This window comes from Danio rerio, chromosome 2 (assembly GCF_052040795.2).
Source record: "Danio rerio strain M-AB ecotype USA chromosome 2, GRCz13ab, whole genome shotgun sequence".
Classification (NCBI taxonomy): Eukaryota; Metazoa; Chordata; class Actinopteri; order Cypriniformes; family Danionidae; genus Danio; species Danio rerio.
In genome coordinates, this window is record NC_141022.1 from 38,119,181 (window position 1) to 38,145,878 (window position 26,698).

The window sequence follows — 26,698 nt, forward strand, 5'->3', positions numbered from 1 at the left end:
ACATTCGCCACTAGAGAGTGCATTCTCTCAAAACACAAAGCTATAGTTTGATGACGCCATCACTGCGTGTGGAATCATAGGAGTTGTCATCTTTATTACATTTTACAGTATGGGACTACTGCAGAAATCATGTTCATTGATGAGCTAAAGTATTCTTATTGTCATTATAGTATGAAGACGAGTAAAGGCTCAATGATTTTTGCTCCCGCTTGTCATCAGTATTTTTCTAGACTGTTCACTGGTGATGAGCAAAGTGAACATGCAAAGTCACTCCCTGACTTTAAATATTGCGTAATGAATTTGCAAGTCATGAAAGAATAGAGAGGTGAAACTCACTGTCAAACTCTATTTTCTGCTCTTCATAATCTCATTCCTGCTGACATTATTGTAGTAGCTCTAGCTCAGTAGCTCCATATTTATCTAGTCTAGGGGTGTCCAAACTCAGTCCTGGAGGGCTGAAGTTCAGCAAACCGGCCAGGAAGTTTCTAGTATGCCTAGTAAGAGGTTGATTAGCTGGTTCCGGTGTGTTTGATTAGGTTTGGAGCTAAACTCTCCAGGAAAGCGGCCCTCCAGGACCGAGGCTGCGTCTGAAACTGCCTACTACTCAGTAGGTACTGCATTTGAATTTAAACATACTACTCGGTTAGAAAAGTACGTTCTATACAGTATGAATGTTAAAAGTATGAATGAAATTTGGATGTACTACATCCGCCATACATCACGTGACCTAACTGCGTCAGTTTCACTCCCATTCTTGAATTCTCTCGCGGGACATCATAGGATAGCGCAGCGTGCATGGAATGCGCACTTTAGAATCTCGGCAGAAGTAGTAAGTCATCCGGGTATTTCTCGCATACTGATTTTCGAATTCTGTAAATTCAGACATACTACTCGGCTCGCCTACTGATTTTAGCATACTGTATAGTATAGAAGTACGCAGTTTCGGATGCAGCCCGAGTGTGGACACCCCTGATCTAGCCTCATCATCTTCTTTGAGTGAAAGTGAAACTAGGCTGGCTTAGAGTGTTTTGTGCTTGAGCGCCTGTAAGTGGTGTTTTCTGTAACTTCAGCAGCTCCAGGCACCAGTGCCTGCCTCCAGTGCCAATCTCATTGGTGGAGCAGCTTTTGACATTGCACATTCAAAAGAAAATGGCTGAGGCATTTTTATAATTATTTTAAATGATTGACAATTTTAACACTTGTCGTTTTGCATGTTGGTGTGCACACTGACACCCTTTGTTTAGTCATGAAGCATTGAGCATGAGCGAAAATCGTATTCACAAGCCATCAAGTTTTCAAGACTGAAAGTTGGCAAAGAGAAACAAGACCACTAAAGGAATCGCTTATAAAAGACAAATGCAATACAGCACAGAAGCAGTGGAGCTTTTATCATGCCACAGACGACCACTTCTGGTTCTTCAGGTCTGATCACATGGGGAAGAGGCAGCTGTTTTATCATACTAAATGCATTTTAGTGTTCTGTTATAATGCTGCTCTGTGCAGTCTAAAAAAATGCACAGCACATTTATGCGTTTTTGGTGTTTCTCTGTTTTCTATAAACAGAAATTTAAGGTGTGCAACATACTTATCATGGCAAGACAAGACATGGTGTATATCACTAGTTAAAACAGCTTATTTAACTGAATTTAAACATTCTTTAAGACATAGGGGAAGTTAGCGAAGCAAATAACACTGTTACACTCTTACATATTGTGCCTTTAAGGGTGACAGAGTGGCTCAGTGGTTAGCACTGTCACCTCACAGCAAGAAGGTCGCTGGCCACACACACTGTGGGTTGTGTGGGTTTTCTCCAGGTGCTCTGGTTTCCCCCATAGTCCAAACTCATTTGCTGTAGAGGAATTGGATTTACTAAATTGGCCGTAGTGTATGAGTGTATGTGTGTGAATGTGAGTATATGAGTGTTTCCCAGTACTGGATTTTGGCCAAAAAGACTTCTGCTGCGTAAAACATATGCCGGAATAGTTGGCGGTTCATTCCGCTATAGCAACCCCTGAATAAGGGACTAAGCTGAAGGAAAATGAATGAATGAACGAATTGTGCCTTTAAACATCTCTGACCTTGACTTTTCACTGTATTAAAGGCTCTTTAAAATGAAAAAGGTTTTTCTCCATTTATTTTATAAAGCACCAAGAAATAAATTGTTTAATGAGACATATTCACTGATGTTCTTATATGGCTGTAAAAACATTTTAGAACACTGTGAACATCGTGCATTGAGATGAATGCAGTTTACTACATATCCTCCTTGGACCCAAATAATTTTTTTCTTATTTTTTCTTTTTTTTTGTGATTTCCTACATCCTTTGGGTTTAAAAAAATCTACAATTTAAATTCTACAACTACAATAGAGTTTTTACATTTTTGTTTTTATTTAAAATGTTACAGCATGTCCACTGTAGTGGACCACAGGACCCTTTTAGTTCCAAACGACTCCCAATCAGACAACATAACTGTACAGGATATGGCTGTAAAGGAATATTGATCCAATATTAATGTAACAAAAACGAAACAAAAGCCATTTTTTCCTTTTGTATTGAAATTCCTGAAAACGTTTAGTCTAAAGGAAAGCTGAACTCAAAAAAAAAGTTTTTTTTTCTCAAGCAATATTTGAGAAAATCTAGAAATTAATGTATAAAAATAAAATGTTTTATTAAACATAATTATAAAAGATAAGTAAAGCATAATAAAATAACAAAATCATCTTTATTTTAGAATTATTCTTTTTCTTCTTTTTCTTCTTCTTCTTCTTCTTCTTTTTCTTCTTCTTCTTCTTCTTCTTGTTATTATTCATTTAATAACAATACTTCTACTACTAATAATAATAATATAATAACAATTATTATTATTATTATTATTATTATTATTATTATTATTATTATTATACTAATAATAATTAGAATTATTATTAATATTATTGTTAGCATTACTATTATTATTTGTTAGTTTTTTTTATTAGTAGGAATAGTAGTAGTAGTTGTTGTTGTTGTTTGTTTGTTTGTTGTTGTTGTTGTTGTAGAATGTAGAACAACTAAAAAGGTTTAATTATACAGTATAATGATACGTTTTTCATGTTAACCTAGCAGCCTGACACTGGAGTTGTTCCCTTGTCAGTCTATCACCCTCTGGAATTACACATTTCTCCCACTTTCATCCCTCTTGTTATTTCTTGTTTGATGCTGTTTACTTGTTTACAAACTGTCAGTGTCTCAATCCAGAGATAAAACGAGCCATTTCTACGCCTGTTATCTCGTAAACTTCACAGTATGTCTGCAAATATGAAGAAAGAAGAGTCTCTTGTACTCAGTTTCTACAAACAGCATTGCTTTTCGTAAGTTAGGCCTTGCTTGTCTGCTGAAGAAGTTGATTTCGCTTACCATGGAAAATCACATTTGTTTTTCATCCAGTTCTCGTTCTTTTGCATCACACTCACTCTCCCTTTCTCACTTGTGGCTGTTAAACAGGCATGAAATGAGCCAGGAGCTCTGATTTCACTCACCATCTGGCTGAGGTACGCTTAAAGTGTTTGATTTCTCACTCTGGCATGCGCTGTGATTAGTGTGTTTGGCTGGCCTTGCAGATGAGAGGATTGTTTCAGCCAGGGTATATGAAAAGTGCTGCGTTTCATCCATCTTTCTGACACTCACTTCATTCATGATGTCCTGCTTATGTTTTTGAACACGTGAATCAGGTTTTGTTCAAGAGTGTGTTTAGCATGAGGTTTATTGGATAACTGCATTTTCAATTAAGTGCCCAATTAATGAATGACAATTATCTTTATATTATTATTATTTTAGAGCTTAGTTTTTTATGTTTTGTTTTCTATTTATCTTTTAAGAGTTTTTTTCTCTGTTTGTTTTTTTTTGTATTGTTTTTTATTTTATTTAGCTTTTTGTTAATGCTTTGTGTTCTGTTTTGTTTTTGCAGCTTGGTGGTTGGTTAGTATGAGACTTTGGTTCAATCCCAATTAAATTTTTTTACTCGATACCCCTTCTCCTTCTCTTTCCTCTTCGCCTTTGAAATTGGAAATTTAGTGTGTTTTTTTATCTTTTTTTGCAAAACAAGGGATAGGGGTAAGGTAAAGGGCCAAGGGGTATAATTGGGATTGGGCCTCTGTTATCGATTAGAGCAGGGGTGGCCAACCCTGTTCCTGGAGAGCCACCTTCCTGCAAATTTCATTTGCAACCCATATAAAGCACACCTGCCTGTAATTATCATGTGGTGTTCAGGTCCTAATTAATTGGTTCAGCTGTGTTTGATATGGGTAGCAACTGAAATCTGCAGAAAGGTGGCTCTCCAGGAACTGGGTTGGCCACCCCTGGATTAGAGTGTTTTCTGGAGCTGTTTACTGTTTGTTGTTGTTGTTTTTTTTTTTTGTTTGTTTGTTTGTTTGTTTACTTAACATTCTATTTTAAGGAAGTTTCCAATTATTGAATGATGATAGTTTTTTTTTTATTTGTTGAGTTTATAATTATTTGTTCAAAATTTCTTTGTTTGTTGTTTTTTTTTTTTCAATGAAATGTCCAATTAATGATAATTGTATTTTTTACATTTTGAGTACAAAGTTGAATTTTGTTTTTAATGTTTTGTCTTCTATTTTCTTGTTTAGCTTTTTAGAGTCTTTATTTGTTTTGTTTTGTTTTTGTATTGTTTTTTTCAGATTTTTTTTTTTGTTTTTATTTTAAATTGCAATTTTTTCTTTATTCATTTTTTACTGTTTAGTTTTAGTTTTGTTTTGGCAACTTCAGATTTATTTAAATCACTGTATGATAGTGTATTATATGTTTATAGTGGCCAGAAATCCAAATGCTTACCAAACCTCTGTACACCTTTTATTTTCAATTAACCAATCAAGTTTCCAACTAAACTTGACAACCAGTGAATGAGTAAATCAAAACTGCTGACTTGCATAATATTAGATTATAAAGAGCAGTATTTATTGTTTGATGTTATTTCCATTGGGCTTTTTGGTAGCACTTTGTTATGCTAAGTGGAGCTCTAATTTATTTGACAATAGTTCTTAATATTACTTGGTTAGTGTTTGTTTGTTTGTTTGTTGATGCAAGAACAAAATTACCCTCAAATCCTATTTGTAGATGAAATTGAACATTGCACAGTAATTTAATGGGTTTCTGTGTCTTGTAATACTCATGAGATGTGGGCTTATGTAAACAAATTGTAAGATTAAATCCATGCCCCCACGGTATTGTAAGTAGAAGAAATCAAAAGAATTTCATTAGCGTTTTTTCTAAAACTTTTTTTTTTTTTTTGCAAAAGCACTTTAAAACCAAAACATTTTGAGGAAGATATTCATACATTATTGTTGTAGATTGACATGAAGGAATGAGGCAGATGAGTCAGTAAATGAATGAAATTATGTGTCTCAATTCTCCCTATACTTTGCCCTAAAAGAATGCACTCATTTTTAAAAGTAAAATTGCCTACTTTTGAGTATATAATAAAAACATAGGAACATACCATCCTGCTGCTTAATTGCATTCCCTTTCAGTCATAGTCACTCCACATATCTATTTTACTGTTATTGATTTCCTATCTTGGAAATTACGTTACGGTTTGATCTGCCTTTTTCTGGTCCATCATGTAAAATCTCATCATGTAGTTGCATAATTGTGCATTCAGTAGTTTACAGCAAAACACATTTTTAAAATTTAAAGGGTTGCTGCAAATTGAATGGACTGATTGTAACATGAAATATATTATTTTCATCAGGTTATATATATATATATAATTTAATTCTGATGAAAAAAAAATAAATAAATAAATAAACAAATATATATATATATATATATATATATATATATATATATATATATATATATATATATATATATATTTGTTTATTTATTTATTTATTTATTTATTTTTTCATCAGAATTAAATCATTAATATTTTAAACCACTTTAACCCCTGTCCAGCTAACCATTGGTCTCGCACATAAGTCTATTTGAATTTTTTGAACACTCTTTAATCAAATTCACATCCAATGCTCAATGTGTTCTGAGAAATATTAGCTGATAGATTGGGCACAGGTCTGCAATTTCTACTGTAAATAGAAGACTGTTAGTGTACTCCTAGATCTCCAGAGGTGGCTGTTTTTAAATTTTCTAATTAAATAACATTAAAATAAAAACCATGTAAATACTGTATGATACCCCGACTTTTCTTAAATGCGTGTATATTTCTTTCTAACATTTTCATTTCATTAAAATGACAAACACTAAAAGTGTATTTCTAATAGAAATAATATTTCTATTTCTCAAGTGCTTGAACCTGGAAGCCCCTTCGCGTGACGTCACACTTAACAAGCGAATAACTAACATGCAAAAAATATAGCCCTTTTTACAGTAATTTGTTGTAATCATTCTAATTTGATTAATTTCACAATAAAATTCTAAATACAACGCATTACTGTGAATTTTTAGTGTATAATGCTAGATATGGCCTTTCTACTAGTTATATAAATCTGTCAGTTCCTGGGTTAAACATATAATTTGGTAGACACTGATTAATTTTTGAACACTATTTAGAGCAGATAGTATGCAAATTAGAACACAGCAACAGTAACTGAAGTCTGCTGGGTCAATCAGACATGCATTTGCATACCGAATAGTGACTTGATTGATCTCTCCTGTCCTGCATCTATTCTCACATATTCTTCTGCGAGCCTTGACATTTCCTCCAGGTAAAGCTAGATGGACAGTGCTGAACTTGATGGTAATGAACCAGATGTTACGGCCTCGTCAGTATTTTGCAGAAATTTCCACAGTAAATTCCTCCTGCTCCTCTCAATCAGAACACACCCTTCTGTCGAGCTCGTGGCTTGAGGTTTTGTAATTAACAGATGACTGAAGCTATAAAAATGATGCTTCAATCTGTCCAATCATAAGAGCTCACTACGGGCCCCCCAGAGAGCTTCATTCTCCCCCCTTACCCCCCTCCTAATCAATTAACACCTTGTCTGAGGACAGCAGTGCAGCTTCTGCTTCTGTGTTTTAATATGGCAGTCTGCGTGAACGGGCTCGTCCCGATCTGCTCTGTCTAGCTGATGTATGGCACTCCTGGGGAGAGGAACAGTGCACTAGTTTGGAAATACTCTGATAATCGCTAAATGATGATGTGATTAATTAGTTCCTTTCCCTTCAGCACACTAGGTGTTGAGTGCTTTTGTGGGACACAGAGGGAAGCCCGCCGTCCGGCCAGCCGTCCATGTGAAAAACAAATTGGTTTCTTTCTAGATGTAGGCGAGCCAGCCGGGAGCCTTTTTGATATGGCTGACAGATGCTGCTACTGTAGCTGTCAGTATATGAATGAATTATGTTAATGCATGTGTTACTGGTGTGTAAAATCAAAAAGGAAATTAATTCCATAGGTAACACATTTACACATGTGTTTATACACCTACATGTGCTCTTGAATATGTGGTTTCTGAGGACAGACTGTTGTAATGACTTTGGTCATACTTGGTTTGTTACCATGAAGTTGGTTTCTAGAGGCATGTTCTGTGTCCTCATAGACCAAATGGCTTAAAATGAACAATTAACAAACAAACATACTAAACCATGTTTTTTTTATTTTTTTTTTTTATTGAAAAATTACCTGAGATTTTCTGTCTTCACCTATACAGGTACATGTAAATATTCATGTTCAGGTTAATTATATTATGTTAATTATATTAAATAAATATTAATATAACGTTAACGGCAGTTGTGGTTGCCAGTACTTTACTGTTAAAAACACGGTACAAACCGTAAAAGTAATTTTTCAGTTTTACTGTTAATTACCGTATTTTATTAATGTATCGAGGTAATATGTCTGTATTTTGAATGATCAACATCTACACATCTTTTGTTACACAGTTAGACACATTAGCACACCCACATACAGGTGGTGATGAGAAAGTTACATAATGAGCCAATGCTCATCACAATCAACTTTTCCCGCAAGCAGAAAAGGGTATCAGCATATAGAAGGTGCTCAGTGTCATTTACACAGCTACTAAACACCAGTATGGTAACACGCATAAAATTAAAGTCATGAAATAAACATTGTTTATCAACATTAGATGTAACATAAATTCTCTAAATTCTCAAAAATCTCTAATGTACATAACTGATGGGGAAACAACTAAAAAGATCCATATTAATGTCAACCAAATGCATAAAAAGTGATGTGCCATGCAGGGAATTCTGGGAAAGTCAATTTACGGTTATTCGCCGTATATATTAAGGGAACATTAACCAGGTTACGGATTTGTACTGTAGCATTTTTACAGCTTTTTACCGTTGAAATTACGGCCATTTTTTACAGTGTATATATATATATATATATATATATATATATATATATATATATATATATATATATATATATATATATATATATATATACAGTAAAATACGCACACACACACATACACACACACACACACACACACACACACAAACACACACACAAGCATTATAAAAGCATCATAACCTGCCGGCAGACAATTTATTAAATATAAGTTCAGCTCATCCACAGGCAGAAAGCTCCTCTGTTCTCTTCCTGATCCATTAGTTCTCTCATCCGACAGCTCGCTCAAAATCTGCCCAAAAGCTGCTCCGTCTCCTATCATGTTCTGGCTGTTAAGCACTTCTGAGTTCCTTGTCAATACTTGGCAAAGGTCTCCTGAGTGCAGACTCTGTGGGAGTGATCCAGATGCTCAGCAGGGAGCGAACACCACAGTTTTTGCTCTTCCAAACAAGATCAAAAGGTGGTGTTAAAGGACTCCATCCATCTCTGTGACTATCAGCTATATGGAGACAGCACAGACCAGCAGGGATACTTGACCATGGTAATGCAGAGAGCAAACTATAGTCCCTGAAGCAAGATTCATGAAATGACTGTGACCATCAGGTTGACCATTTGCATACAAAATAAAGTGAAAAATATTACATTTGCAAAGACCTTCCCAAGAAGGCAGCACTTTTTAAAAAACAGTTTGTTGAATTTGTTATTAATGAATGTAGTGTTACTAGTTCAAATAAGTGTTGTTATAATGTAGGGTCTTTTTCTTAAATGTAATTGTAGCTTTATGCCTCTTAATTACAATGATTTGATTATTGCTTTGTTACAGCAGTCAGCAGGCAGTGCAAAACCGAAAAAATAATGTTGTTGTTTTTTTTTGTAGGGATGCACATGTTGTTTTGCTCTTTCCTGCAATATTTTATTTGTAAAAAATATTGTAAGACTTGTTATTAGGTGTCACGGTGGTGCAGTGGGAAGCATGATCGCCTCATAACAAGTTGGCCACTGGTTCACTGGCTTAGTTGACATTTCTGTGTGGAGTTTGCATATTCTCCCTGTGTTCGCCTGAGTTTTTTCCGGGTGTTCCAATTTCCCCTATAGTCCAAAGAAATGTGGGATAGGTGAATTTAATAAGCTACAAGTTGTGGAGACCCCTGATTAATAAAGGTACCAAGCCAAAAAGAAAATGAATGAATGTTATATATTATATATTTCTTAAAATGTCAAATATGAATACCATTGTTATTACAGTTGAATTTTTTTGTAATTTAAAAATTGTGATTCGCATTCAATTCAACTGATGTTTATTTATGTAGCGATTTTAACAATGTAGATTCTTTTAAGCAACTTAGCATAGTTCTAGTAAAGTCCAGATTTCAGAGTTGAAGTTCAGTTTAGTTCAGTTCAGTGTAGTTTAAGTTTCATATATATATATATATATATATATATATATATATATATATATATATATATATATATATATATATATATATATATTTAATTAATTTAATTTCATTTTATTATTGTTTCTATTTTGCAACTATTGCAGTAGTTTTTTTTTTTTTATAGACAAATTCAAGCTGTTGTTTTATTATAAGAGTGCAAGAAACACTGGGAGTTTTTCATTCTTAAAATTGGACATTTTGAAAAGCATGTCAGTGTTTCTGATATCTTGTGGTTCTCTGCATGGGTTTTTGTGCTAAGAAACAAAGCACCTGCCAGTCTTTCACACTGGCTCAATTTAGACAGTTAAAGTTGAACTTCACTCTGTTCTCAGTGTGTGTTTGTGTGTGTGTGTGTGTGTGTGTGTGTGTGTGTGTGTGTGTGTGTGTGTGTGTGTGTGTGTGTGTGTGTGTGTGTGTGTGTGTGTGTGTGTGCGTGTGTGCGTGTGTGCGTGTGTGTGCATGTGTGAGTGTATGGATTTGTGTATACGTGTTGGTGTGTGCTTGTGCTGTTATGACAGTGTGTTATATAGTCAACAATTCATGTGCTTGTATTTTCATGTTTAGAACAATATTGCTAATTATTTTTTAGCTTTAACTTTGGCATTTTTTGGAGGAATATTCTTCTTTTCTTGCAAAAAAAGAGCTATATATTGAATAAGCATTCTGTCTCCTTTGTTCCCTCCCTCCTTTTTGGCAGTTTTGTAGATTTGCATAGCTTATCCGACAGTCTGAAAGGGATTTGTTCCTATATGACAAAATCACATAGGCAATTCTCTTAAGCTTTGGAAAGCTGTGGGACTAGATCCCCATTTGGAAATGAGATTAAAAGGCTCAGTAGTTCAGGGCTTTTTCAGTTTATCTGGAATTTAAACCTTTCATGACTTCTCTGGCATCATTAACTGTCTCACCATGTCCTCTGCGCTGCAAAGTGCTTTTCAATCAAGGATGCTTTGAGCTGAGATAGAAGAGCGCAATGATTTTGAACTATGACTCAGGAATTGCTTTATTCACCTCACGAAGGATGCAAGGGCATCCCAGAATAAAATGTGGGATTTATTTATTTATTTTTTTTCTATGTCCATGTATGCATTCCTTGCTAAATTGTTCTCTTTAAATCGGCGCGGTGCTTTTTAAATAATTATTATAAATTGCCCATTTCCTCACACTAATGCATTGGCTCATTCATTCTTTTTAAATTCATGGTCACAAAGAACAAATTGGAATAGAAGGCAGAATCAATCACTGTAAATATGTATTTGACCTTAGTTGGCACTAAGGCATTTCACATTTAGCCCAATAAAAAGCTATTGTACAAAATGTACCATGTACTAAAAATTTAATGTTTTTAAATTTTTTTTTATATATATATATATACAGTGTAATAAATATAATAATGAAGTCTATGGGTTCTATTTTAACGATCTAGGCTCAGAGTCTAAAGCGCATGACGCAAAAGCATTAAGGGCATGCCCAAATCCTATTTTGCTATTTAAGGACGGAAAAATAAGTTTTGCACCCTGGCGCATGGCCTAACAGGCTTGAGCTCATTCTCTTAATGAGTTTGAGCATGACGTGCATTAAACCAATCAGAGTGTTATCTCACATTCCCCTTTAAGAGTCAGTTGCATCACGCCAGTGCATTTGCTATTTACATGGTGACTTTGTAAGTGGAAAAACACAAAGATTTGTTTCCAAACTATTTAGAAATTCAGTTCTAATTTCCAGCAAACAAATAAATGAACAATAATAACTATGTGTGGTCAAAAACGTCCTATTCTTATGCCCCATATGGGAATGCAAACATCTCTAAAACCCAACAGGTGGACAAATTTAAACTTATTTTTATTAAAACAAATGTAAATATGCATAGAATAAATAATACTGCTAATATTAATAACATCATACAAATGCAAATTTTCATAAATAAAATCGAAAAATGCCCCGCAAGATGAAGGCATGGAGGCAGTGGTTTTTATATTTACGTAGAAAACAATAATTTTTGCAATATTTTAATCCTTTTTTTTTTTTCATTTGTACAGATATTTGTGTATTGCTTTACATGCTGTGTGTATTAAGCAATGTGCATGCGTTTAAGTTGCACAACTAATGCACTCTGTGGTGGACTTGCGGTGGACTTCAGTTCCTCAAAATAGCAGCTCACCAACAATGCACATTAAAACACCTCCTTACTAGACCAAAATTGATTTGCTATTTAAACAACGTGGTGCAAAAGGTGAAAATTAGGGCTGCGTTGGGCAGAAAATAGCAACAAATCACACCAACCACGTCTTGCACCTTATTGCGCTGGATGTATGATAGGCCCCTTTAAGTAGGCCCCTATATTATCTATAGCATTCTATCATCTTGGAATTATAAAGATCTGTCCGTTTTTATTCTCAAAAATAAGTTAACATTCTTATCGATTTGTCAGCAAAACATTTCTACCATTATATAAATATAAACCAATTTGTAATGACCTATTTGGCTACTATTTACAATTTTGAATAATTACAGGTCAGAATAAGTATTTTACTTAACTTTTACCCAAATATAAAATATTAATGTAAATACACAGTAAATAATTACAGCTGATTCAAATGTTATCACTCAATTGAATAGGCATTATCAATGATTATTAGCTGATAGGTATGGGCCAGTAGGGGCCTACTGGTAGGCTCAGAAGGCTGTTATTATCCATTTAAATGCTTAATCACCTAGAGATCACATACGGCTGTAGTGGTAAGTTAACAAGGATTATTTATATTATTTATTAAATTTCCCATTAATTGTATTTTATTAACATCTACCCCAACCGTAAACCCAACCGTCACAGTAATGTAAAAACTTATCTGGGTCTGGGGTCTCCTCTATTAATATAGCTGATTAACCACAATAATTATTTGTATTACTTATTTAGTTTCCCAATTAATTGTATTTCAAGAGTTCACACTTAACTCATGATTTACAAAAGCTTGTTTGGCATGCTGTCCAGGGAGAGAGCCCTGAGCTCAAGGGATCCTCGAGTCCAGGGCTCCCTCCCTTTGCAGGGTAAGGGAAGACTGAGCTCAGGACAATCTCAAAACTCCCCTGCAGCTAAGGCCAAGGTGAACTTTCTGAGAGCGAGGTGTCTAGTAAAAGAGACTTAGGTTTATTTGGTCTATAATGTAGAGAGTATTTGGTCCTTGAGAGGAAACTGGGAACCCGGGGGAAACCCCCTCGGAGCCAGAGCCATTGCAAGGAGCCAGAGCCATTGGATTTCTTCCTGGTCATTGGGCCACCGTGCCGCCCTTTCTGGATAAGGATGGAAGAAGGGGAGAAGGGTGATTTTTGCAAGACGAAGATAGTTGTAGAGAGAAAAAGAGGATAAATATATAGGAACTTAGGATCCTTTGATTGGAGGATCGTGATTAGCTAATATGAGTCAGCTGGGTCAATCATGAGCGCGTACTCCTCTCAAATTTAGCTTAACATATTAAACTTCACTTATTAACATCCACCCCTACCTCAACCCTAAACCCAACCATCACAGTAATGTGAAAACAGACCTGGATCTGGACTCTACTCTATTAGTTTACCTGATTAACCATGTAGATGGATGAAAACAGCCTTCTGAGCCTATACCAGTTGGTGCAAAAGGCCCCTACTGGCCTATATCTATCAGCTGATTACCACTGATAACGTCCATTCAATTGAGTGATAACATTTAAAGTGAGTGATATTTTGTCTATTTAATAAAAATACACTTTTATTCTTATGTCTTGTTTTTGACTAACATACTTATCAAATCTTCCAATTTACTGAATATAATGTAATAATAATAATAATAATAATAATTGTGATAAATCTTTATAACTAATAAAATCACTGCTTACTCTTGTTTACACACTCTTAGTCTTTCAGGAACAAAAAAACTAACTCAGTAGTTATAAATTTCTATGCCATAAATCTTTCATTGTGTATTTGTAAAGCATGCAATAATGCCCAATAATGATGAGCGGGTAAATCGTCTGAAAAATTTGCTTTTTGTCAAGCTACCCTCTCCTTTCTTCAATAATGTCTTCTATTGAGCTGATCAAACTGGGACTCAGTGATTTAAGGAATCTGCCACCGATGAGTTAAGAGACTCGGTGTCCTGTGCTCTCTGCATTGCTGGTAATAAATCAGGTGTCTCGTCAGCTGTAGCTAACTGACAAAATCAATACGGATGCATCCAGGGACAAGATTTGCTACTAAGATGCATTACCAACATCTGGGCTTTGATCTCCAATACGAATGAGGTCAAGTGAAAAGGTGATGGTCAGAAAATGTGTGTTCTACATCCAACCTGCAAGTGAAGAAACTGAGGAAGCGAAGAGGTGAAGTGTATATAGTATATCACCATTTGTTGTTTTACAATATGAGACATGCATTTAGTGTTGCTTAATGTATTTATAAACATGAAAAAACATTGAATAATTACTGGACAAAATTTAATAATCATAGTTCAAGATGTACTGATGCAGTTTTAAAGTCCAACTCTGCTTGTTAACATTAATTAATGCTCTGTGAGTTAACATGGACAGTAAACAACTGTATTTCATCTACTAACATTAACAAAAATGAATAAATACTGTAATAAATGTTTGTTCATTGCTTGTTCATGTTAGTAAATACCTTATTCAACATTAACTGCACTCTAAAAAATATTGTTTAGACCAAAAAAATAAAAACGTAACAGTTTGAATTAATATATTCAAGTTGCAAAAACATTTAACAAAATGAGGTTCAGACAACAAACTTTATTATGTTAGCCAAATCTTTTCCTCCTCAATCAGAGGCATTTTTAAATAGCAAAAAACTCACGTACTCAAAAAAATAAGTTGTTTCAATTAGATTTTTAAATTAAAATTTGAAAACAAATCCAGTGATATGTACTTAATTACATGCACACTTTCAAGTTTAGAACCTCTAATAAATTAAGTAGCTGAAAGTTAAATTTTTTGTTTGTTTTAAATGTACTTTTCATGCTTGTAAGAAATACATTTAAAAGCATTTTTGTTTTTTTGGTATTTTTTTATTTTGTATTAAACAACAGGTTTTCATTGTTTTACAAAACAATGTATGTACTCATGTACTGCCCCATATTATCAGTATAAAAATAACAAAAAACATTAGTGTGTGGACTTGAAAATACAAAACAACTCCATTAGTGTGGAAAAATTGAGTTATTAACCCAATGTTTTTAAAGTTGCTACAAGTTATATGTTATTTTAAAGTAACTGACAGATATATTTACCTTTAAATTAGTCGCATTTTTAAAATGATGTAATTATCAATATTTTCCTGTTTTGAAAACTTAATAAAATTATTCTGGCAACTTAAAAGTTTTAATCTAATCAGCAATTTAGAATTTTTAAGGTACAATAATGTATTAAACTATGTAGTGGTAACAGACCTCTTGTGTTATGTTTTAGAGTGTGTGTGTCCTGTATTGTAAAGCCATTGTTCTCAAGCCTGGTTCTTGCACCCCCCTTCTATGCATATTCAGTTTTTTTTTTCTTTTTTTCTTTTACTGTTTAAAGAAGTTTGTTCAATTTAACCGTAAATGCTCTGTGAAGTGGACATCACAGGATAATCTGCTATGATTCCAGTTGGAAAGTGTGTTTAATTCAAAGGGTAACATGCACAAGATCTACATGTTTTTTTGTAAAACTTTAGAACAGTGTTTCCCAACCCTGCTCCTGGAGGCACACCAAAAGTACATATTTTGGATGCCTCCCTTGTCTGAACCATTTATTTCAAGTGTTTGAGTCTCTTCTAATGTTCTGATGATTTGATTCAATTGTTTGAATAGGAAGAAGTTTAAAATGTGTACTGTTGGTGTGCCATCGGGAACAAGGTTGGGAAACACTGCTTCAGAATATGTTCATTGGTTATTGTTAGTTAATGTATTAACTAACAATAATAACTAACACAAGACATGTCACTCATATATATTTGAATGGGAAAAAGTGTAACGGTCAATATGGTGGATGAAGCCCCTACTAGTACAGGAGCCATCCAGCGATGGATATAGACTGATGTTTTTCCGGGGAAAAGCTCAGACCAGATTTGTGCTTTTAAGAAAGTTTGGTGGTCAACAAACACACTGGAATCTTATCGAATACTTGCTTCACAGACATGAGAAATATATCCACATAAAGCTTAAAACCTCCATTTTTCAATTAACCAAGTGCGCTTGAAAACAAAAGTTTTCTGGTTTTGTAATCTATATGAAATGAACGAGGTACTGTAAGTCTTGTCAAACGCACGTCACATGACAGCAACTAGTCAAATGCCCACAAACTTCCCGGATAAGATTTGCCATTAAGATTCTTTCAGAAGACTAGTGCAATCAAACGATCATTAGTCAGAGGATGATAATTTGTAAAACTACCATGGATGAGGTTGGTGTCGTGATCTTTTTCATTTTGAGTGTGCATGCAACCTGAAAATATGCCAATCTTGTTTGATTGGGACGTTTAGAAACAAAACTTTTGAGACAGTTGTTGTTTAATTTTATTGGTGATTCCATATTTGTAATGTAATCGTAATCTTGGCGAAGAGTTTTAGAGATTTTGATGTTTCCCCATACACACGGAATACCCAAGCATACTGCCCAAGAGGCGTTTCAAAGATGGCCGCCAAGTGAAATGACTTGCCTTAAAGAGACTTGACTTAACTTAGCTAAATTTAACTTAACTTTACTTAACTTAGCTTGACTTGATTTAACTTGAAGTGATTTAACTTACTAACATTAACAAATATTTATAAATACAGTTGTACATTTATTAGAAATTGTTTGTTCATGTAAGTAAATATAAACTATCATTAAATAATGGACCTAATGGACCACTTTTTTAAAATGTTACCTTTTTTTTTTTTTTTGAATAAAGTATACTTCAAGACGAATTCCCTTGTGCAGGGGGTAGAGAGCAGTGAATAATTTGTAAAGAACAAGTCGGTCTCAACACAGTTCCTTGGCTGTTTCTCAATATGCATTTGTTTGCGTTCTTGCATCCTTGTGTTCTCATGTAATGTCATCCTCAGCTGGCAAAGTTCAGTTTCAAAACTCAAGACAGCAAAAACAGAAGATGTGTAAAAGTTCCTGGATGTGTTCTTGATATCACGGTGGCATCGATTAAGCACAAAATTTGCTCGAAGTACCAAAAGTCATTGCAACTGAATAAAAAAGATGGGAAGAGCAGCATACTATACCTGACTATTAATAAAGTTTAGAGATTATCTCAGGAGTTTCCCTAAATGAGTGAAAGTAAGCATTAACATGAAAATCTTAATAAAGGAATAAACATATTAAGGAAGTTTGTTTACTGAAACTTGTATTAAAATCTTTGTTATTTGTATTGTGCAAAGTATATTTATAAGGTTTTTGTGCATGTTATATGTATTGAAAAGGAGAAAAACATTAAAACGTTGTATGAATGTTTAAATCATTTTCAGTTAAAACTATGTGAAGGTCATGTGACCATTAGGGAGAACGCAGCATTGCATTTCACAGTTCGAGATCTTCCGAGTTTGTTCTTTAGAGGTAACCTGGCAAGACAGCTCTCCACAAGACTACAAGTGTGTTCTCTGTGTTCTTGGATTTGAGAAAGAGCTCTTGTTGGAGCTCTTTTCTAATGAGCTAGTTATCTAAATTAAACAAATGAGACACTTGAAATACAGTGTGGAGGCTCTCTGTAACCAGGATTGAGAACAGCTTTTAAAAAGTTTTGCTATTTGTTTGTAATTTCTTCAAATGCCTCATATCAATAGAAATAAAAGAATCAGCGATTTATTAGGATAAAGAATGTGTTTCATTTTGTTGAAAGAGCTTTACTCATTTAATGCATTTTTCGTTATAACAGCTGCTTTGTATGTGAATCAACGCCCACTGTGAGCGAAAATTATGCCCTTTCAACCTCCCATTTTAATGACTTTCAAATAGTGAGTGACTAATTGTAGAGAAGCTTGTTCTTTTGTATAAATTTCAACCTTACCAAAATACTGGAGAATTCCTATTGTTTTGCTTTGCGGTTGAAAAATATGGCTTCCTGAGAAGCGATGCTTTTGCAAGAAAACCTTTCTCCACACTCTCAGGTTGTCTCAAGTAAGCTTTTTAGTTGTACTGTACTGTATAAGCACCTGCTGCAAGCAAGGGTATACGAAGCTTATAACTTAAAGTGTGAAGGTGTATTTTATCCCATTTTCCACGCAGGTGAAAATCAACCTGTCAAATCCCCTATGAAGCCTAAAGCTGACAGAAAGTATTGTGTGAATTTGCCATCGCTAGCTTGGGGACAAGACAGGGAAAACAGACATGCAGTTTGGAAGGAAGCTGTAACTTCAGAGCTGGGAATGGCGTTTTTGAAAAATTAACCTGTATTTATTTATAATTCCGCTGAAAAACATTAAAACACTGTTAAAAAAAAAAACAATTAAATTAATATATGTACATATATATAAATATACTGTAGACCAAGACCAAGAAAAAAACAAAAAAAAAACTAAATATTAAACATTAGAATAGGGCGAGACATATAGCCCCATCCCCTTTATTAGCAAAAAAAATTTAAAAAGAAAGAAAAGAAAAAAAAACAGCCAATATTGTTTTATTTTATCACAATTCAGTCAGTGAGAGTGGTCAAAATCAAGTGCATGAAATCAAAAGCAAATGAGAATCATCTTGATGGGGGCGGCAAATGTTAGATACTAAAGAGTATTTGATTGATAGGAAGATTGGATGTGAAACTGAAGAATGAGGTCATGTCAGAAATATTGTTGATCTGTTAGAGGAAAGTGACAAACTTCAAGCTCTGGATGCTTTTCATATTAGTTTAATATATTCTAAATGTGGAATTTTCAGTGTTTTAGAGCACACTAGCATATGCTTTAAATTAGCATGCTGATACTAGCATAAAAACCCCTTTATTTAAATTTCACAGGGCTTTTAAATGTGTGGTATGTAAGAATGACACCCAGTGGTTGAACTAGGTCTTAATTCAAAACGCTTTTTCACCTGGTCCCTCCTCTGATGACTTCACAAAAATGCAGGTTGCCAGATTGACAACACCAACAGGAGTGAGCATAATTACACTGTGTCCTAACTGTGTGTGATGACATAAAAAAGGAATATTTTTAATGTTTTTGTCCTAAACATCACCTAAAATTTTTATTTTGGAGACTGTTGCTGTCCATATACATTGAGGTAGCCTTCATGACTGAAAAGAAATACTCTGTGTTTTCCACCAAGGCAACCTGGGGTGACGCAATATAATTGGCAGTGGGCGGATTATAGAGACCAAAACAAAGACAGACATTCCAACACAGAATGCACATTTTTATAAGAGAACTAGACAAGTAAATTTTACGGACAAACGTTATGGTGGCCTGAGAAAGCCTAACCTGAATGGTTAAAGTAATTTAAAAGTTTACATAATTGAAGTAGTTTTTAAGAAGATTGAAACAGTTGGCATCAAAAGATAACTACATATACAGTATGTTACCATGTTTCTAGTATGGATCAGCATGTTTTCTGCTAGGTGATTGCTAAGGTGTTTTGAGTTATTACTAGGTGGTTGCTAAGGCATTGCTAGGCAATTAGGGTATTATAGGTGGTTGCTTAGGTGGTGCTAGATGGTTGCTAGGGTGATCTGAGGGATTGCAAGGTGATTGCTAACATAAATTAGCATGGTTATGAATCAGCATGTTTCTAGCATGTTTTTAGTAAAAACTAGCATGTTTTTAGCACGATGTTAATATGAATTAGCTATTAGCTATTAGATATTATATTTATAGGATGAATCAGCATGTTGCTTGTTTGATTAATACGTTTGTTAGTAAGTTTTTTTTATAAGGATTAGTATGTTTTTGTGTTTATGGATATTGTTAGTATGGATTAGTATGCTTTTAATATGTTTTTAGTATGTATTAGTATATTTTTAGTATGTTTGTTAGTATGTTTTAGTATAGATTAGTACAGTGTTTAGTACAGAGGACCACCAGCTCTGCACATTTTTTATGTCTCCTTAACACACCTGATTTAGATCATCAGCTCATTAGCAGAGACTGAAAGACCTGTAATGGGTGACAGACAAAGGAGACATCCAAAACATGCTGTGTTGGTGGTCCTCCAAGAATGTGGTTGAGAAACACTGAATTAGTATATTGCTTGTATGGATTAGTATTCTATTAGTATGTCCAATGTAAAGTGGATTTTTTTTTTTTTTTTTTTTTTTACAATGGAAGTTTATAGGACAGCAGCTAGGGTTCCATAAGTGGTCGCTAGGGTGTGGTTAGTAAATTGAAAGGTCGTCAGTGATTGGCAGATTGTTAGTTATAGTTTAATTGATTTGTTAAATCTGAGTTAAATGAGCCCAACCTTAAGTCTGCATGACAGTCTGGTGCAAAGTTATGAGGTCACAAAGTTTGGTCTAATGTTAAGTCAGTATGACTTTTCTGAATTTTTTTGGTCAGTTTTCAGAAAACCACATGTTGGATCAGTTGGAAAAGATAACAAACTGAGTCAGTGCAGTTTGGAGGTCTGGTGTAAGTTTGGTTTTTGAAGCTTGAATGGTTTAGGAATGCATGTAGAAATTAGTCTCAGAAGAAGACAGAAGAAAAAGTTTATGTAGTATAACAGTATATTGGCTCAATATACTCTATATCAAACACACCTGAACCAATTAATTAGGACCTAAAAACCATGTGATAATTACAGGCAGGTGTGTTTGATATGGGTTGCAACTGAAATCTGCAGGAAGGTGGCTCTCCAGTAACAGGGTTGGCCACCCCTGACTTAGTACCCTGCTGAAAAATCCAGCTTAAACCAGTCTAAGCTGGTTGGCTGGTTTTAGCTGGTCACCAAGGCTGGTTTTAGAGTGGTTTTGGCCACTTTCAGGCTGGTTTCCAGCCATTTCCAGCCTGGTCTTAGCTGGTCAGGCTGGGAGATGACCAGCTAAAACCAGCTTGACCAGCCTAGCCAAGCTGGAAGTCCAGCCAAAACCAGCTATATCCAGCTTAAACCAGGCTGGTTAAGCTGGTTTTAGCTGGATTTTGCTGGAGGGTATGTTTCTTAAATATCTGCAAAAATATGCTTAATGTACTTAAGTTAAAAACAGTATTTTTAAATAGTGTGTGTAATGTGCTGTGATGTCAGAGTCCGATAAATGACCAACAGCTGTGAGCTGCATCAGTCCAGGGCGTTATGGGATGTGTAGTCAGATGTGAGCAGATGTGTCTTGTAGACACTCCATATGATAATCAGTAAAATAATACACTCTAATAACCATATATGTAAACATTATGGCTTTCTTCTTCTGCCAACAGATTGTCTGAGACTGAAACTAATGATCAATAAGCTGTGTTATCAGCCAAAATTGCCACACACCAAAGATAATGAGTAATCATGATACAAAAGAGATTTTTTTGTTTGTTTGTCTTCTCAGTGTCCTCCTGGATTGAGCCCGATGAAGGATGGCACCGGTTGCTATGACCACCACATTGGCATTGACTGCTCGGACGGCTTTAATGGGGGCTGTGAGCAGCTGTGCCTCCAGCAGCTGGCACCTCTGGAGGAGGATCCCACTCTCTACAACATCCAGATGTTCTGCGGGTGAGATTACACACTTTACATCCAGATCTGGACACGCTAACAGGACTTCTTTTTTTCACGGTTTCAGTCGTGCAGCAGGGAGTGCGTTGGTATTTACGCCTGCTGTTTCTGAAGACTGAATTACTGCAGTTTTCTTTTGAATAATGGCCTGAAATTCACAGCAAGTGCATTATGGTTTGTTCAGTTGATTATTCATGCCATTCACAGCAACTTACAGTAACTATTTTTACACATATTTTCTCAGTCCACAGGGGCTGTTTGTGTGAATTGGCGCACATTTTACCTACTCGATCATTTATGGCTTTATTTGAAGTGAGCAGGAAAGTGGATTTAAACTGAAAACTGGCAAATCTGAAATTGCTAGTTGGAACTTACAATCACACATTTAATTGCTAAAAATGTTGTAAGTGCATGCAAGGTAAATGTACAGTGTTTTTTTTTTGTTTTGTTTTTGTAGCTTGCAAAAGCATCTTTGTCACACGCAGAAAAAAAAAAAACTATGGTGCTATGGTTTTGGTACTGATTTTAGGTCATCGATATATAAAGATACATCCACTCTTTATCATTATTACTGTTTTTAAACTTTTTTCCAGTAAAAACAGTAACATTGACAAGCATAATGTTCTGTAATTTAGTTTAGTTTAGTTTTGTTTTTAGTTTAGTTTAGTTTAGTTTAGTTTAGTTTAGTTTAGTTTAGTTTTGTTTTGTTTTGTTTTGTTTTGTTTTGTTTTGTTTTGTTTTGTTTTGTTTTGTTTTGTTTTGTTTTGTTTTGTTTTGTTTTGTTGTTTTGTTTTGTTTTGTTTTGTACTATGGATGACTACCAGCAAAGAGCATAGAATAGAATCGCCAAGAGGTGACACTCAATAGAACGTTCCATTGCAACAGCAGCGCCCAGCAACAGCCCCGGATTCCGCCATTTCGGAGTAAGAGCGATCAGCTGTCTATTGGATCTTATTGCTGTCCTTATGGCAAGCAGCTGCTTTGGTTTTTATTTATTTATTTATTTTTTAAAAAGCGCATTAAAGCTGAGATACAACCTGAAAGACGACAATACAACACTTACTATCACAATTAACAGCACTTTAAATAGTTTATTTTACAGACTTATAATATGCTGTTGTTCTATTGAAATTTTCATTCCAAAATGGCTGCCACACTATGTAGTGGCTGTTTCCCAAATTGCTAGTGTTGCCTCTTGGTGTTTCTATGCTCTTTGCTACCAGTATGTGCCAGGTATTAAACCTAACATTAATTTTATCCAAAATAAACTTCAACAATAAGAAAAGGCAACAATGAATACAAGAATAGTGTTGAAAGAAACAATGTAATAAATGCTGTTTTTGAGTTAGTTTCCCTCTAAACATAAAATGCAAAAAAATGAGTGTGCATAAAAGCAATAAATAAACATAAAAGAGGTTGAGGTCCCGATCTTCATCTTAATTTCATGATAAAAAATTTTATCAATACTAAAGTTGCATTGGTGGAAAGAGTACAGAATGATCATACTTTAGTACCATTTCTTGCTCAAAAATGCAGTGCAAGCAAAGTAAAAGTATCTGTTGTAAATATTACTCAAATTATGACTAAAAAAATAGCTCTTTGAGTATTACACTAGGAAAGGCTAATGCATTTACAAGCAATTTGTGCATGTATTTGAAAACGAAACATTCTGTAGTTCATTTAGTGATTGTTTAGGGCCATTTGGTGATTTCAGTCATCATACAGTAAACATCCTTCATCTTCTCATCAGTGATATAGTCTAAAAAGTCTATGGGTTATTGTGTGTAAATAATTTGGGCCTCTTCTTGGACACTTATTAATGCTTCCAGATGTTTTGCTGCATTCACCAAGTGCCCAGGACTTGAGGTAGATCAGTATTATGCGATTTACATTCTATGTGTGATTTGATTGAATGGGAATGACAGGACTGATTTTGTACTTAACCAATCGCCATAGATAAGAAAAAATAAAGCAGTGATTGCAGTTTCAAAAAAACTAGTTGGGTAAAAGTACAGATACAGCACTAAAAATGTTCTGAAGGGAAAGTAAAAGTGCAAAAAAAAATTTGGTAAACTACAATTTCTGAGAAAAACTACTCGATTACAGTATTTTGAGTATTTGTAATTTGTTATTTTACACCACTGTAAAGTTGTAAATAATTTTCAGCTTTGTGCTTTTTATATATATATATATATATATATATATATATATATATATATATATATATATATATATATATATATATATATATATATATAAGAAGAAAGATATGTTTTCTGTCCTGTCACAGTAACACAACAACACATGCATCACACAGCACCATTCTTTTCAGACTTTCCTTTAAAAGTCTGAGAATGTGACAACCAAAATAAATAGCTACCTTCTTACATCTTCTCTAAAACGCCCAGTGTGACCTATTCAGAGTGGCTGAGATCATTCGCTGTTACAGCTAAAGGTGGCAAATGTGCATAATTCTCTTTTCCTCTCGAGATCCTGATAATGTGACAGGCAATCCGAAGCCACTTAAATGGTTGTCTGTGATGCGGATGTGATGACAGTTTCCTGTAAAACTGTAGTGTTACCAGGAGTAGTGAGACTGAGCGTTTAAGCCCTGACGCCTCTTTCTCTCTGTTAGCTTGTGTAGAACAGAACAGACGTGACAGCGACGTTTCAAAGGCCCATAAATATAAACGACTCAAGTGAACTGTCACACTGCTGGGATGATACTGTTTTGCAGAAAATAAAAAGAATTGTCAATCTTATTACCTGCATCTCAGAGTAGTTTTGAATGTACTACTGCTTTACATTGTTCTTCTCCATGACGTGAAACAAACAAACAAACAAAAAAAAAAAAAAACGAAATGAAGGAATGAATGAATGAATTAATTAATTAATTAACATTATTTTTTTTTTATTAATGAATGGCTAGGAGTTATTATTATTTAATAAACACAAATGCATTACAGTACACAACATGACTCACAATACATATTTTAGAATTTTAGGTAATAAATATATGTATTTAACTGAAAAAAATTTAAATACGTGTATTTTGTCTTTTTTTTGTTTAGTTTAGTTTAATATACTAAGTCTCTGCATTTTCTGTATAAATAGAATGTATGCATTAATGGCATGCATATTGTTATGATCACCAGCGATAAAGCAGATTGATGGAGAACTAAAATTCTGCCACTGAAACAAATTACAACTCCCAGATGTCATTGCTCGAATCACTCCTGTCACACCTGAGTCTTTCAGTCATTCAGACACTAACACAAACACACAACAGAAGTTCATCATTGAATTTTTACATGGACTATATTTACACCTTTTACACTCACATTGCTGAGTCTTGTTATTCTGTGAACATGACTAAGCGTTTTTCTTATTTTGCCTTTCTTAGGTTTTGAGCTTTGCTTTGTTTTATCATACAGGTGTCCCTCGCCATAACGTGGTTCACCTTTCGTTTTGCATATTTTTTAGTCCAATTTGACATGCTATTTTTTTTTTTTTACAAAGCATTGTGTTCTTTACCCCGATTATCACATTGTGTTCAGCGTCCTAATTAGCGCATTCTGTTCTCCGTCCTGATTTGCTGTAAACCATTGTCAATCAATCTCTTCCGTGCTGTGTCTCCTGTACAGTACAGAATGCGTTCAGCTTGCCAAGTTTACCTGAATCTTCGATCGCTAGCAGTGGCACTCTGAAGTGCTGTATTGTATGTTTGCAAGTTTTCTCCCCTACAAACTGCACAATGTAGATGAAACATTCTGCACCGTCAAAGTCACTCATAGTAGCACCTAAAAAGCAGATAAAGATGCTAGCCGTCGCACATAAAATTTGACTTTTTGACATGCTAAAGGAAGGTAGAAGTTACGCAAGTGTTTAAACAAGAGAGAAAAGTGTGAAAATGTTAAGGCCTATCTGAGAAAAATGTATTAGGTGCATTAAGTGAATAAAAAATAAAAACAGACTACTTTGTGGATTTCACGTATTATGGGCTATTTTTAGAACGCAACTCCTGCAATTAACGATGCACCAGTGTATGCTGCTTTGCCGCCTGTCCTGACCATTCACCTGTGACTCTGACTACTATCGTTCATTTCCTCTATGCTCCTGTTTGCCCCTGTTTTGACTGTTGCCTGCCTGACTATTTTCTTAAATAAACTGCACATGGATCCTCATCACCGTTGTCATGCATCCTAGTGTTACACATATATGGAGAGATTTTTAAATTTAAAGTTAAATAGGCACATATAAAATGATTATAGATTTTATTTCATTAATGTATTAAAAATAATAAAATAAAATTTTATAACAGACAAATTAAATAATATATCTACACGTTTTAGTTTTCTTTCCTTAAATTTCATAGATTTGAAAATGATCAAAATAAGGAACAAAAAGTATTAAAGAATGAAATTATTTTAACCTCTGACAATGCTCAGTATTATCTTACAGTATATAGGCAGAAAGGCACTCTTCTTTATCTCTGATGTGTTTATATCTTCTTTTTTTTCTCCTCATTCCTCCTGATTTTTGCAGATGTATTGAAGATTATAAGAGAGGGTCAGATGGCCGCTCTTGTCAGCCACTGTCTGAGGCCTGCACAGAGGGACTGGACTGCGGGGACACAGCCGACATCCCAGCCAACCAGACTGTGTTTGGAGACCTCTTTTATGGCTATAATAACCACACCAAAGAGATCACATCTGGACAGATACTAAAAGCCACTTTTAGGTGAGGTTTTACTATGTTCACTAAAAGATGACTTATGTTGACCCATTTCACAGATTGTGCTAAGATAATGTGGTGGTGAATTGTCTTTTGTATTGCTCTTTGATTTGATTTCTCTTTGAAGTCAATGGCTCCTATTTCCAGTTCAGCATAATTTAATTTAAATTAATTTCATTTCATTTTATTTTTTTTGTCTTGCTATATAAATAAACACGGTGGTATACATACAGTACGGCATGCATGTATTTTACAACTTATAAATACAGTATGTGTATAAAATCTTTAATTTTCTGATGTACTAAAATATGTGTTCAGTAATATTTTTAAATATATTTAAATACAAATATTAAATATAAGTAGTGTATATACCTGTCTAATTATTTTATTTTATTGCCTACATCATTGTGAGGACAGTGGAAATGTTACAAGATATGATGGGCAAAGGAGAGGAGAATGAGATCAAGAAATGACAAGTCTTTGCATGTACACCACTCACTTTATCATGTCTCTGAAAAATGGCTTTTATATAATGGTTTGAAAAAACAATATGAAAGACAAG

The 26,698-nt window shown here is 34.4% G+C and overlaps 1 protein-coding gene across 7 annotated transcripts in view; it reads left to right on the forward strand.

Annotated features, from left to right (window-relative positions):
• astn1 (astrotactin 1) overlaps nucleotides 1-26,698 on the forward strand; it is a 414,746-nt gene that overhangs the window by 198,098 nt on the left and 189,950 nt on the right. For all 7 annotated transcript variants that reach the window (XM_087241082.1, XM_087241083.1, XM_087241084.1 and 4 more), the window contains 2 exons: nucleotides 21,236-21,402; nucleotides 25,948-26,142. In XM_087241082.1, coding sequence (XP_087097208.1) covers nucleotides 21,236-21,402; nucleotides 25,948-26,142 — 362 coding nt within the window. The remainder of the gene's footprint in view (nucleotides 1-21,235; nucleotides 21,403-25,947; nucleotides 26,143-26,698) is intronic.